At 40.4% G+C, this 15389-nt stretch overlaps 1 protein-coding gene across 12 annotated transcripts in view; it reads left to right on the top strand.

Moving 5' to 3' along the window:
- TACC2 (transforming acidic coiled-coil containing protein 2) overlaps nucleotides 1–15389 on the top strand; it is a 184373-nt gene that overhangs the window by 133944 nt on the left and 35040 nt on the right. For 8 of the 12 annotated variants that reach the window (XM_034777951.1, XM_034777952.1, XM_034777959.1 and 5 more), the window contains 4 exons: nucleotides 3206–4526; nucleotides 8211–8246; nucleotides 12029–12089; nucleotides 14587–14794. In XM_034777951.1, the coding sequence (XP_034633842.1) occupies nucleotides 3206–4526; nucleotides 8211–8246; nucleotides 12029–12089; nucleotides 14587–14794 (1626 nt within the window). The remainder of the gene's footprint in view (nucleotides 1–3205; nucleotides 4527–8210; nucleotides 8247–12028; nucleotides 12090–14586; nucleotides 14795–15389) is intronic. The other 4 variants (XM_034777954.1, XM_034777955.1, XM_034777961.1 and 1 more) reach the window with 1 other exon arrangement.

Here is a 15389-nt window from a genome sequence, read left to right as displayed (position 1 = left end):
AGACCGGCACTATTTCTGATCATCTTCACAGATTCTGGTTTCTTAATTTTCTAACTTTGTTTTGTTTTACTGAGACCAGAATAGATGCAGAAAAAATTTTAACTAGGCAAAAATTAAACGTCTTATAAGAGGCATTTCCATAAGTTGGCAAATGGGCATCTGCTTGCTAAATAGGCATGGACACATTTTTAAATATGAAATCCACTTTGTCGGACTTCACCCAAAATGGCAGGTTAGAATTTGATAGATGCAAACATCACAATACAGTATGGTGGTGTGTGTATATTACATTTTTATGGTATAATGCAAATCCCTGTGAACCTATGGCTCGGGATTCTGGTTTTGGAGTACAGTGGCAGGGGTGGGCTGTCTGCAAGGAGACAGCCAAGAAGAGCCCCTGGTCTGGGAGCCTGTCCCTATAGTACAGAGAGAAAATGACTAGCTGCATCCCCAGAATACCAGCCCTCTCCAGCCACCTGAGCTTCATCCATGCAGCGAAGACATTGCTAAGCTGGTGTTATGACATGACTCCAGGGTCTTACACACAGGGGCTGAAATCTGGCCATCTGAGAATTCCTCCTGCTGAGGGACGGTGAAAATCAAAGCTGGATCCTGTGCCAACCACCCCCACCTCAGTGTAAGGGCTCTACCAATTCTCAACTCATGGATGGTCTCTTAGGGACCATACACAGTTGGTTATATTTAGAGTAAGCTAGACTCTAGACACTGCTCTGAAACCAGAGTGAAAGTCAGAACTGAAGACCCATATCCTGTTCCCTGCCACAACCCTGAGGACGCAACATTAAGCAGATCTTGGCATAGAAGAGAATCCATACCATGATATTTATCTTCTGGTACTGTGATGACAGCATGTGATGATCAGGATTTGCAGAATTTTTTTGTAATCCACATAACTGAGATTAGAGAAGGATGAGATTAGAGAAGGGAAAAGATCTAATGGGTTTGTCACAGTTCATGGCAACTGCATCTGTAATCTCCCTCTATACAGCCAGGGTACCCCTTTTAGATTTCTGGCTCCCCATCTGTTGCCTCTCTTGGGCAGAGACGCACATTTCTCTCCCTCCTGACTGGGATATTTCCAGCTGTACCACTCCCAGCCTATGATCTGAATTCCCCAGCAAAGTCATGCTGCCTAAACAAGCCTGCTTTGCTTTTCTCCTCAGAAATGGCAAACAGTGTAATTGCCATAATGAAGTTACTGCATAGATGCCAACTCCGTGGGTGCTCCGGGGCTGGAGCACCCACGGAAAAAATTGGTGGGTGCTCAGCACCCACTGGCAGTTCCGCCTGGCCCCGCCCCACCCCCCTGCTCCAGTTCACCTCTGCCTCCGCCACGAGCGCGCCACCGCGTCCCACTTCCCCGCCCCCTCAGTGCTTGCGTCACAAAACAGCTGATTCGCAGGGCAGGGAGGGAGGGGAGAGGAAGGGGAACACGCCGCGCTGGGGGAAGAGGCGGGGCCGGAGCGGGGATTTGGGAAAGGGATCCAATGGGGGGGAGGGGCGGAGTTAGGGCGGGGCCAGGGGCGGGGGGGGGCGCGGGCACCTACCGGCGCCGGAGAAAGTTGGCGCCTACGAGCTACTGCACAGCTCTTTCTAAGCAAGCACATTTGTTTTTAAGGTGAAAGCATTATAGAGAAACCGTATCAAAAACAATAAAAGAATCTACATGCATGCTAATAAGCTTACCAGAGATCACCCCCTGACTACAATAATGACTCTGGCTGGTGAACAGTCAGTCCTTTAAACCCCTCCCATGCAGAGTCACCCCTTTGTCCAGTTTGGGTCTTTGAAGAGGCTGTGAATAGGTAATCAGCCAGACAATGGGTTCTGCTCAGGGATGGCTCTGGAGATGGGTCATTTGTATTCCTCTCTTCCCAAATATTTCCTAGGAAGTCTACTCAATTAACAGTTCATTCTTGTCTTAGTCCATTGTTTAAAAGAGTGCGCCTAAGCACATAACACTTCCCAAGATTTATATTAGTCAGGTCTCCTAAACAAGTTACATACAATCCCACAATAACACATTTCCATTTTAATACAATGAGAGGCTAAGATACTTTAACTTGATTCAATAAGATTTTCCAGCATATGGCAGGAAACTGCCATCTCTGTCACAAGGTCAGTTAATCCATTTCCTTCTCTGCCTGTGTCCTAAAATATATTTGCTTATGCTTTAACAGCTTAGTTTTAAATGTCCCAAGTCATGGGGCTTCTGTTAACCTCTTTGGAAGACCTTGTCATGAACAGATCTATATGCTTTAATCAAAGAGAGAGAATTCTGGTTGTAGAACTTTAACAAATAGGGTTTTTTTCCACTAATGATAAAAAATATAGTAAAGTGAGGCAGTTTCCAATGGAAAAGTTCAATTTCAGAAATTTTGTACAGTCTGCTTTCTCTTTGCCTGCTTTCCCTATTTTATTTTATTTTTTTTAATTGAAATTCTCAGTACCTCATGCGTAAAGACATATAAAAATGGAGTTATCAACTCAACTCTGAATTTTGACTCTCCTACTCCTCCCTCTCTTCCCCTCCCTCACTCCGGCTAAAACAAGAGTAATATTGATAAACCTTGGAAAGAAAGCCACACCCAGTCTTCTCTTGCACTGGAAGGACGGTCAAGATGGAATGTGGGACATTAAACTGGGAGAAAAATATGCAAGTCACTGAAGCTTCAGTCAAATTAGAGGACTGCAGTACCAGCAACTGTAAAAAGAGTATGTTTTGATACAATTCTGTAAATGCCAGGTATTAAACCATTATCCTAAGGGGAATGTGCGTGAACCAGTATTTGATGGTCAGATCACCCAGTATTTAGAGTATTTTAGCATATTCTACTAACTCGATTTCCATCTCTGTCTCCTTAACTAGCTCTGAAATAGCAACTAAAAATACTCCATGTAAACCTTTACAAGTGTATATAATGTATTGTCACCAAACTACAAGGCGGAATAAAAGAGCTGTTCAAATGTTCTTCTGCATTCATACCATGACTTAAATATGCCCTGGTGTACATATTTTCTTTCATTTAGGATTTACTCCATTTGTCTCACTTGTATTTTTTTGTTTTGTTCCATTTTTGGTATATTTGTTAGATAAAAAGTAATAAAACACTTAAACAGAAAAGCATTTGGGGCTTAGTGACTGATGTGTTTCATTCACTGGCTTTTCTGTTTGTTCCCATAGGATTCTGTTCTGATACTGTGTCCATAATTGATGCATCACATAGTGAATCAATTGAAGAAAGCCCATTCCGTCCTCCCTCCCATTCATTTTCTACTGTCTTTGATGAGGATAAGCCTATAGCCAGCAGCGGGACTTACAACTTAGACTTTGATAACATTGAGTTGGTAGATTCTTTCCATACCTTAGAACCTAGCACTCCAGAAGCTAAGAATCGGGACCCTAAAGCGAATGTTCGAAGAAAATCCACAGATTCTGTCCCAATTTCCAGATCTACTTTGTCTCGGTCTCTTAGTTTGCAAGCTAGTGATTTTGATGGCGTTTCCTATCTTGGCAATAATGAGACAGTAATTCCAACAGCAGACGTGTTCAATACTGGTTCAAGTAGTGCTTCTAGTACCCTTAAGCGAACAAAGAAACCCAGGCCACCTTCCTTAAAGAAGAAGCAATCCGCAAAAAAATCTGCAGACTCTCCACCAGTGAAAGAAACGCAACAAGAACCATCTGACATTAGCCAACAAGCTTCTGTCCCAAGTGAAGAAAAACTGTTGTCTGAGGTAAAGGTTGAATCAATTAAACCTGAATGTACTGAACCTTCCCAAATCTCTACGGAGAAACAGGAGGCCCCGGCTGTGCCTGAAGCTTCCTATCCCTTTGATCGAGAGAACTTTGAAGAGATTAGTACATTTAGTACTGGAGAAAGCAAAGTGCAAACTTCTCCACCTGCCAGTAAAAAAACTCAACCTCTTACAACGGCACCAGAGGCCGTGGAGGTGACTCCATCTGACACTGGAGGACAAGAGGATCCTCCAGTCAAAGGTCTAGCTGTGAGACTAGAGTTTGATTATTCTGAGGAAAAGGGGAGCAGAGAGGACCAGCAAGAAAGCACTCCCCCACCCAAAAAAGCAGGTAAAAAATCTGGTGCCAAAATGCCACTAAGGAGGCCAAAGACTAAAAAGACAGTGGAAAAGCTTGACAATGCTCCCACCACACCAACCAAGTCACTCACTGATCCAAATGATATCCCGATTTCAAAAGGCTCTTATACTTTTGATATTGACAAGTGGGATGATCCCAACTTTAACCCATTCTCTTCCACTACAAAAATGCAAGAATCTCCCAAATTGCCTCAACAAACGTACAGTTTTGATCCAGATACCTGCGAGGACTCAATTGACGCTTTCAGGCTGTCTTCGAAGATCACCAGCTCACCTTCTAAATCTCCAGCCTCCTTTGAGATACCAGCCAATGGCAATGAAACAAATGGAACTGAAGGAGACAACCTAAATAAACCTGCAAAAAAGAAGAAGACACCACTAAAAACGTAAGTTAAAGTATAGAGATGTTTCTGGATTATGAAGTGCTCCTCCTTGCACCCCACCATAATTACGATAGTTTTATAATTCATGAGTTTCAGTAAGGTTAGAAACATGGTGCTGATGAATGTATTACTAGACAACCAGATATATGTTTATGGCTTACACACGGTAGGCATAGGCTTTCCTGTACATCATCAATGCCATGTTGCTCCCACCACCATATAACTTGTAGTAAAAACCCAGAGAAACCAACCCAGACCAGGTCACAGGATTAATAATTGGATGTTGGAAGTTTAAGGGCCCAGTCCTACTCCCACTGATGTCAGTGCCTGAATGCCCATTGACTTCAGTGAGACTAGGATTGGGCCTTTAGCAATTTTTGTGCCACATTTTCAATGTTAGCTTACTCGTTGTGTAGTGAGTTCAGCAATGGGAAAAAATAATTCCCTGGCCTATTGCTAATGCAAGGCCCCCTTACTTGTGCGAGTAGTCCTTACACACACAAACCCCTATTGAAGCTAATGGGACTGCTCACATAAATGAAGAGTACTTGTGTGAGTTAGGGTTTGTGGGATATAGTGAATGAAATCAGTGGCAAAACTAAGTAGGGCCATGTTTTCATCCAGTATTTTTTTTATGTATATGTATGAGAAGTGGAAAACTGTCTTATTTTTACTAGTTTGAATTCCTGTTTTTTTTCATCATATTTTTTTAATGTGAGGCTATAACCTTTGAAAACATTTTTCTATAAAAGTAGTTTCAGGATTCACAGGATGATCAAAAAAACCCTTAGTTTATTTCCTATTTCTATGCCCATAGGCCAAGTTGTGGGAGAAATGGTTCTAGCTGCTACATTTGATTGGTTGGTTGGTTGGTTAATAAAACTCGGTATCCAGTGGTACTGATTCCCATGTAGTTAACTTAATGATGCGCACTTCTGCTATCTTATCCCCTCAGACATAATTTTCTTTGAATTAGTTACCACAGATTTTATTCACAGGATTTTACATTTCAGATAAACAGAGAACATATCTAATAAGGTCTCTCTGAAAGTCCCTTTATAACTTAATAGTGTCTGCTAATTAAAGATAACATACTACATCTTAAAATTTAAGTTTGTCACTAAAACTAAGAAAAGACCGAAGAGCTAAAGATAAGGCAAACATTGTAAAACAAAAAAGTAAACTCTATAATGCTATGAAATGAAGGATGGAGAATGTCCAATTATGCTTTTTATTTCCTGGCATGAGTTGGACTTCTAACTCCAGCCATTTGCCAGATTTAGGTTTGTATGTGGTTTGGGATGTTTTGCGTTTTGAAGTAGAAGTCATTTTTGAATTACTTGAATGGATGTTATAGGATGTGATACGGTTGGGCAGAATGACTTCAGGTTTTTTGAGGGAGATGCCAGATTTTCTGATGATGTGTTTTAAATTTTGGGAAATGCCTGGAGTTCAGAGTAGGTGCCAGAGAAATTTTAAAATGTCTACTGAGAGAGGATATTTTCCTCAATATTCCTAAAACCTAAAGAATTCTCCAAGAATAACATATTCAACTTTGAACAAAAATAACAAGACTAAAAAGTGCATCTGCGTGTGTGAGATTTGAATTTCATTCTAGAGGGGATTTTAATATTCAAGGCCTTAGTCCAGCAATTTACTACCAGGAAGAGGTCCCCTGTGCCTAGATGGAGCGCCACTAAAGTCAGTGTGCAAGCTCATGTATTGTAAATTGCAGGACAGGCCTTGCGTTATTTAATCATTGAGAACAGAGGTTTGTAATGGAACACACTGATCCAGGTTGCCCCATCGCCTGGAAAAACTTACAGAAGCTAGTGAGAGCACTCCATGAAGTTCCTTCCGCAGAATTTTCTCTGTTGTCTTTCACTGGGGGTAGGGGTTTACCCCCTCCCAAATATCTCAGGTCTGCGGGAGGCACAAGGCTTATCTGCCCTCTGTTACTCTTCCCTGGCTCCAGGCAACACAGCTGCCTTTGCTGAGCTGTGCTTTCATGGAGTCACCTGCCCTTAGCAGCGTCTGGAATCCATGTAAGTGGTTGTCCCCAGTGCGCAGGAGCTGCATGTTAATGAGAATGCAGCCTACAGCTATAATATTCTTAGAGGGGATTTACTGCAGGGCTTGTTGGGGGGTGAAATGGGCAACACTGTGTCTGTGCCCCAGTCTGTCCCCTCCCCACATAAGAGTCCATGGCATGAGACTGCTCAATGGGATCCATTGCAGGAGAACCACCATTTGGGGAGCCCAGTCACAAATACTTCAGGGGAGCTCCTAGAAGAAGAAAGGAAGCTATTAAAGTGAAGGACCTTAAATGGTGATTTATCTTGCTGATCTTCATTTCAGGAATCACTTGGCTCAGTTTAAACTGATACTGTAATATCCTAAGATTTTATTTATTTATTTATTTTTAAAAACTAGCTTAAGGGTTAGTTTTTCAATGCCAAGAGTCCTTGTTAACATTGAGAGTTGCAGGGAGAAATCCCTGCAGACTGCTTTGAAAATGTATTGCTTATTGTGTTTTCTAGCAGAGGGGAGCATGGTGATTTCCAGGCTAGACCTGTAGGATGCCTAAGAGTGAGTCACTAGCTTAAGCATCACTAACACTACAGTGCGCTTGATTCTACAGCGCACATTAGTGGCACTACATCATCCTGGAGTAAAAGTGTAAACATTCTAAACACTCACTCACCACTCTATTAAAAGAACAGACTTGGGAATGGATTTCAGCTCAACTCAAATTGCATTCCAGTCATGTCTCTAAATATTTAACTGTGGTTCTGAGACAGATCATTTTGCTGAGATGATACTGAACAAAGAGCAGCAGCTGCTCCCTCAATGCTCGCTAGTTATGAATAAAGAATGGGTGGCCCGTTTAGATCTGAACCTCAACTCTCCCCTGTATTGATGGTTGGGAAGCATCCAGACCCTTTCAGAAGACTGTGTTTAGATATGGAAGGTGCCAGCTTTCAAGATCATCCTGCTTAAAAATATGGCATTAAAGCTGACAAGCATGGAAGCGGATGAAGACTTTTTCTAGCCCTGGTTATTGAAATAGAACTGTCCCAATTTCCAGAGCATTCACTTTGAACTGTCAATACTCAAACTGTCATTTCATTAAGAGCCAAAAATACAAAAACTTAAAGAAATTTCCCTTTCTTTCTTAGAGTGTGGAAGTAATTTGAAATACACAGACCAGGAACTTTTTCTACTGCCTTCTACTGATAGATCAATAGTCATAAAAGAACCTAGTGTTCTTCTGTTTCTTTAAACTTAATTGCTACTAATTTCCTTGGGAACTTTTTTTTATATACTGTATATTAACTAGTACTCTATCTTGAAAAGAAAGCAGATGGCTACCTCAGGAAAGGCAAGAATGTGTAAAGCATTGACAGCAATTAAACTGGTAGGCCTCTGCTATGAAAAAATGGTTTTTATGCAGTGAAAACATGTCAGAAAATTATATGGAATTTAAGAACATAAACTGGTTTAGGAATTATCACCTCTCTTCTCCACCCCTTCCCATTAAAAAACGTTTTAAGGTTGTGCAGACTTCCTAGGATATCAAAAATGTATGGTGATTTTGCTCTAACACATTAACAGAGTGTCTGCAGATTTATCCTTTTTGTCAGTTCCTTCTGTCTGTCTCTCTTTTCTTTGTCTTATTTGTCTTAGGATGGTAGAAGATGTGATGTCTGTATGTTCTCTGTTGTAAGTAAATTTAATCTAACGGGCCTGCTATGGTGAAAGTGCTGTATACTTTGTTAATGGTTTATGGGCTTTTTAAACATTTTTATTTTACTTTATTTTCAGCATGATCAAGAATTATTGGGCATGGAGCTTTACGGTGTTATTTTTACTGGCTTATGTAAAAGTTATTTTAAGTGAAATTGCCTGGCTGTGAATAAGCTTGAGGGAAGGTATTATGTCAGTGTCTGGTTGCCTGTCTAGAAGGATTGGTTTTTTAAAACTGTATATATTTGATGCCCTCAGCTAAAGCATTAACACTTTCTTATTAGCTTGATTAATAGAATATTGCATTATACAACACTGTACAGCCATTGTTTCTTAAACACTATCTAATGTTTATAAGTACTTTTTAAAGAAAACAATTATTCTCATTATTTATATTATCAGACTTAGTAATTAACAGCCGGTATAGAATACTTATACCAGCAAACAGATGGCCAATTTTTTTGGTCATGTATGTTTATAGGTGAAGTATTGACTTATTCTCTATCATTTGAAACGCTTCATTGTAAACTCCTTTTGTTGCCTTGCAAGTCATTGATCAGAGCAGAGCTATAATTTTCACCACTTCATCTAACCTCAACCACAAAGGCTTTATTGAGTAACTCGGCGTGAAATTGTGCAGGCTGTTCCCCTGCCTCTTCCACCTAATATCAAAAGCCAGTTAGGTCAGGTCTGGCAGCTTGCATCTGGAGCGCTGGTAGATCTTGCATCAATCTGGGAATGTTTTCATTAGGGAATTTTTAACCTTTTGGAAATGGCAAACACACATACAGGCAGCGTACCTTACATATATATACACCTCTACCCCGATATAACGTGACCTGATATAACACGAATTCGGATATAACGCGGTAAAGCTGCGCTCGGGGGGGGGGAGGGGGTCGCGGGACTGCGCGCTCCAGCGGATCAAAGCAAGTTCAATATAACGTGGTTTCACCTATAAAGCGGTAAGATTTTTTGGCTCCCGAGGACAGCGTTATATCAGGGTAGATGTGTACATGATCATGTGTGGGTATTCTCCTTTCCACGTCTTTGACTGGAAAACACCATGCTTTGAAGGGTTAAAATTAGGGCTGTCAAGCGATTAAAAAAATTAATCGCACGATTAATCACGCTGTTAAACAATAATAGAATGCCATTTATTTAAATATTTTTGGATGTTTTCTACATTTTTCAAATATATTGATTTCAGTTACAACACAGAATACAAAGTATACAGTGCTCACTTTATATTTATTTTTTATTACAAATATTTGCACTGTAAAAAACAAAAGAAATAGTATTTTTTCAATTCACCTAATACAAATACTGTAGTGCAATCTTTTTATCATAAAAGTTGATCTTACAAATGTAGAATTATGCACAAAAAATAGCTGCATTAAAAAATAAAACAATGTAAAACTTTCGAGCCTAAGATCCACTCATTCCTACTTTTTGTTCAGCCAGTTGCTCAGACAAACAAGTTTGTTTACATTTGCACGAGATAATGCGGCCTGCTTCTTGTTTACAATGTTACCTGAAAGTGTTCTCATGGCACTGTTGTAGCTGGCGTTGCAAGATATTTAAGTGCTAGATGTGCTAAAGATTTTTATGTCCCTTCATGCTTCAACCAACATTTCAAGGGACATGTCCATGCTGATGACGGATTCTGCTTGATAACGATCCAAAGCAGTGCGGACCCACACATGTTCATTGTCTTAATCTGAGTCAGATACCACCAACAGAAGGTTGGTTTTCTTTTTTGATGGTTCGGGTTCTGTAGTTTCTGCATCAGAAAGTTGCTCTTTTAAGTATCAGAGGGGTAGCCGTGTTAGTCTGAATCTGTAAAAAGCAACAGAGGATCCTGTGGCACCTTTAAGACTAACAGAAGTATTGGGAGCATAAGCTTTCGTGGGTAAGAACCTCAGAAGAAGTGAGGTTCTTACCCAAGAAAGCTTATGCTCCCAATACTTCTGTTAGTCTTAAAGGTGCCACAGGACCCTCTGTTGCTTTCTGCTCTTTTAAGACTTTTGAAAGCATGCTCCATACCTCATCCCTCTCAGATTTTGGAAGGCACTTCAGATTCTTAAACCTTGGTGCTGTAGCTATCTTTAGAAATCTAATATTGAAACCTTCTTTGTATTTTGTCAAATCTGCAGTGAAAGTGTTCTTAAATCAAACAACATATGCTGGGTCATCATCCTAGATTACTATAACACAAAATATATGGCACAAGGCGGGTAAAACCATGGAGCAGGAGACATACAGTTCTCCTCCAAGGAGTTCAGTTACAAATATAATTAATGCATTTTTTTAAACAAGCATTGTCAGCATGGAAGCATGTCCTCTGGAATGGTGGTCGAAGCATGATGAAGCATATGAATGTTTAGCATATCTGGCACGTAAATACCTTGCAATGCTGGCTACAAAAATGCCATGCTAACGCCTGTTCTCACTTTCAGGTGACACTGTAAATAAGAAGCAGGCAGCATTATCTCCCGTAAATGTAAACAAACTTGTTTTTCTTAGCGATTGGCTGAACAAGAAGTAGGACTGAGTGGACTTGTAGGCTCTAAAGATTTACATTGTTTTGTTTTTGAGTGAAGTTCTGTAACAAAAAATCTACATTTGTAAGTTGCACTTTCACAACAAAGACATTGCACTACAGTACTTGTATGAGGTGAATTGAAAAATACTATTTCTTTTGTTTATCATTTTTACAATGGAAATATTTGTAATCAAAAGTAATATAAAGTGAGCACTGTACACTTTATGTTGTAATTTAAAGCAATATATTTGAAAATTTAGAAAAACATCCAAAATATTTAATAAATTTCAATTGGTATTCTGTTGTTCAACAGTGCAATTAAAACTGCAATTAATTGCGATTATTTTTTTTAATCGTGATTAATTTTTTTGAGTTAATCGTGTGAGTTATCTGCGATTAATCGACAACCCTAGTTAAAACTGTTGTATTGACAGTTTATGTTCTGGGATTTAGAAGAAGCAGTATTCCCATGTGAGTAAATATATTCATCTTTACCATGAAAGTCCAAGTTTGTGGGATTTCCTTTCCCATCACTGTGAACTTAATGCGATATCTGGTCCTGAAATCTTAGGAGCAATGTGCATATCCTGCCACAAACCTTCATATGCAGTTCATCAAAAACCTGTTGACATGTGGCAAGGAAATTAATCTCTTATCTGTCGTATGTGCATATACGGCCCCTTTTACCGTAGTAGTTGAACCCCCAATCTTCAATGTATTTATTCTCACAATAACCCTGTGAGATAGGAAAGTACTATTATCTCCGTTTTACAGCTGGTGAACTGAGACACAAAGAGGCTAGGTGACTTCCTCAAGGTCACAGAGGAAAGTCTGTGATGGGGCTGGGGATTTTTGAACCAGAGTCTCCCAAGTCCTATCCTAGTGCCCTAACCACTGGGTAATCCTCATTCCTTATCAATATTTGACTTGAATAGACTTTTTGAATGAATTTAGACACATGGCAATCCTGCTGTTCATCTCCCTTTCTTAGTTTATCTTACTGGTTTAGGGAACGAAGTCCTGTACCAAAATGCATGATAAAAAGCAATACTTAAAGCATGTTTTTCAGTGGTATTGCTTTGTAATGGAAGATGTCTTAAAGCAGGAGGGCTTATAGAGGAGGTAGTATTTTCTTTAGCTCTGTATTGCTAAATGTTATATGCTGCTGATTCTCTTTTGTATGCCATATTTACTGTTTTAACTTTGTTTTTAGTGATACATTTAGGGTGAAAAAGTCACCAAAAAGATCTCCCCTCTCGGATGCGCCCTCTCAGGTAAAGTGCTATGTTGTTTTGACATAGGTCATTAGTTTTGATTGTAGAAGGAAAGTAAATTAATGTAACATTGTTATATTTGAATAGTTGTAAGCATTGGTAAGGTTTATTAATTTTTTTTCTCCCGTTTTAAGATTAATTTGTACAATGCCAGTTAGACCGGGTATTTGTCCTAGGAATTCCAGTTGGACTGTTCAGAAATACTCTTTGGGAAGTCCTGTCTTATAAGTATAGTAATGAACAAATATATTTAGGATATTAGCACTCAGAAGAATTCATCTAACCTATTAGACCAGAAAACTGTAAAGTACACAAATAAAAATGATATGCTGAAAGAAAAGTATGAATAATGCAAGTGTGTTACTCTGCAAAGTATGTGAACAGAAATAATATTTTTCATCTTAAAACACTGGTGGGTGGCTTTTCTTGCGTGGAGGAGTTAACAAAGGCGGCGTCATGTATGAGATAATAGCCTTTGGCTCACTACTTTAATCTGGGACATTTCTTTTCATGCCATTGTCACCTCCCATGTTATGTATCCTAACCTTCCCTTTAAGCTGGCTGACATTGTCGAGACAGGGGGGGAGGATTCATGACCTTTGAAGTCCGTGTTTGTGTTATGTGAGATCATTACCATAAGGGAAGTGTCAGGGCTAATCTACATGGTGAGTGTAGTGTTTCAAACAGCAGTACTTCAAAGCACATTACAAAACATTTAGTATGGAAGCTTTGTCCAGCAGCAAGCTAGTGCACTGTAGACAGCCCTGGCTTCCCGTGCACTAACTCACCATACAGACAATCCCTAAAAGTCAATTGCCCTCTTGAATTCCTAGGAGACTATGCATTTTGTGTGCCACTTATGTCATGTACTGATCTCCAACCACAGATATTTCTGTCTTAACTCCTGAAAATCTCTGAGCTCACATGCATGACCATCAACTCCAAATAATCTCATCTTTTTTACTTGCATCAACAGAATCTAGAAACTTACACATACACCATAAATGATGCCATGGAAAAGATAGCATGAAAATAATGTTCAGTAAAGACAGCAAAGAAAATCTGTGGATCCATTGTATGCTGAAGTCTTTCCCCCCAATTCCCTCCCCACCTCAACTGAATTGCAGTTGGCACATTTCAAAGTACACTTAAGTCAGGATTGTCATTCTACCTCATCAACACAGCTTTGCAATACAGTAACTCCTCACTTAAAGTTGTCCTGGTTAACGTTGTTACGTTGTTACATTGCTGATCAATTAGGGAACATGCTCACATAAAGTTGTGCAATGCTCCCTTCTAACGTCGTTTGGCAGCCGCCTGCTTTGTCCACTGCTTGCAGGAAGAGCAGCCCGTTGCAGCTAGCTGGTGGGGGCTTGTAACCAGGGTGGACCAGCAGCCCCCCATCATCTCCCCGCTCCCCTAAATTCCCTGTGCAGCAGCCGCCCAGCAGGCTATCAATTGCAGGCTATCAATCAGCAATTCAGCTGTCCCTCCCCCCACAGCCATGTGCTGCTCCTGCCCTCTGCCTTGGAGCTGCTCCCAGAGAGTCCTGTTTGCTGTGCAGGGAGGGAAAGGGGGGGGGGGGCTAATGTCAGGGTGTCTCCCTACCCCCTGCTCCTGCACCCCACTTACCCCTTCTCCATATAGAGCAGGGAGGGGACACCGAGAGAGACAGAGAGAGCTTGGGGCAGCAGCTGCTGTCTCAACTTCCTGATCCACTTAAAAAGACAATGCACTTAAGAGTGGGACAGCTTACTTAAAGGGGCAGTGTGCATCTCTCTTTTCTCCCCCACACACAAGGTGTGTGTCTGTCTCTGTCTGCTATGCTGTCTTCCCTCCCTCATGTTCGGGCTGCTTTGTGTGAGTGGCTACATTAACAACAATGTATTAACCCTTGAGGGCTCAGCCGAGTGCTAGTTCATCATTTAGCAGCAAGGCATTCCCTGGGAAATATCCCTCCCTTCTCCCTCTAACTTTACCACCTCAACCAAGCTTCACAATCATCATAGCTGTGAACAGTATTACATTGTTTGTTTAAAATGTATACTGTGTGTATATCTATATAATATATAGTTTTTTGTCTGGTGAAAAAAATTTCCCTGGAGCCTAACCCCCCCTATGTACATTAATTCTTATGGGGAAGTTGGATTCGCTTAACATTGTTTCGCTTAAAGTCGCATTTTTCAGGAATATAACTACAAAGTTAAGTGAGGAGTTACTGTATCCATGTTTATTATAAAAGGGTTTCATTGTACAGATAAAGAGAGTCTAATTATTGAGACAAGTTATTCCTGGTGTAATTCCAAATGCTACAGATATGAGCTGGGTCTCTTTCCTCAAGTATTTTATATGGAGCTGTAGTAAGTAGCATGGAATTAGAACAGCAAAAGGGGGGTGGGGAGAAAGATAGACAAAAGAATTCAGACAAATATTGCTAACTGATGGCTCAACGAAGTAATGAAAGATAATAGATTCGGTTAACATTTGTTCTGTGCAGGATTCCACTCCACTGCCTACTCCAGAAACACCGCCAGTTATATCCACCGTGGTTCATGCGACAGATGAGGAAAAACTGGCTTCTTCCGTAACCAGTCAGAAATGGACTTGCATGACTGTGGATCTGGATACAGATAAACAGGATTACCCACAACCATCCGATCTATCTACATTTGTAAATGAGACCAAGTTCAGCTCCCCTACAGAGGGTAAGCTTATAAATGGAAAAGAGGAAACTGAAAGAGACTGGAAACACTCTTATTTTCAGCTGCAGATAGAACAGGGGCAGCACTTCAGAGCAATATATGACTAAATTTTTCTTTTTCAGTACACTTAATTGTAAGTATAATCTACTGTTCAGAGCATGTGACATGTTCCCTGCTGTGCCTAAATCAGAGTGGACGGTGGCCTGTTGTTCCTCCCAGCTAATGGATTTAGGAGCCAATCCAAAGGCTACTGAAATCAGTGGAAGGCTTTCCTTTGGTTTTGCTGGGCCTCTAGTACTTTAACTCAGGTGATGGAGATTTGTGCTTCAGTACTGAAGGTCCCAGCTTCGGATTTGGTCATCAGTCTGTTGACTACATATCACCTCTCCTAACTCTTAGGCTCCAGCTTTCTTCAAGCATAAGAAATATATAAAACCCCATAATATCAAGTGATGTATGACCATTATCTTTCACAGGCACGGTATGCATCCCCATTTCCACGTCCTGAAGGATGTCTGTCTTTTTTTTGAGGCAAATAATTGCAAGATTGTTAGGTTATTTTATATTATTATTATTTATTATTATTTATGAACTGTGA

Source organism: Trachemys scripta, chromosome 7 (genome assembly GCF_013100865.1).
Source record: "Trachemys scripta elegans isolate TJP31775 chromosome 7, CAS_Tse_1.0, whole genome shotgun sequence".
In the NCBI taxonomy this organism is placed as follows: Eukaryota; Metazoa; Chordata; order Testudines; family Emydidae; genus Trachemys; species Trachemys scripta.
The sequence above is the reverse complement of the archived record's forward strand: the minus strand, read 5'-3'. Positions and strand labels throughout refer to the sequence as shown.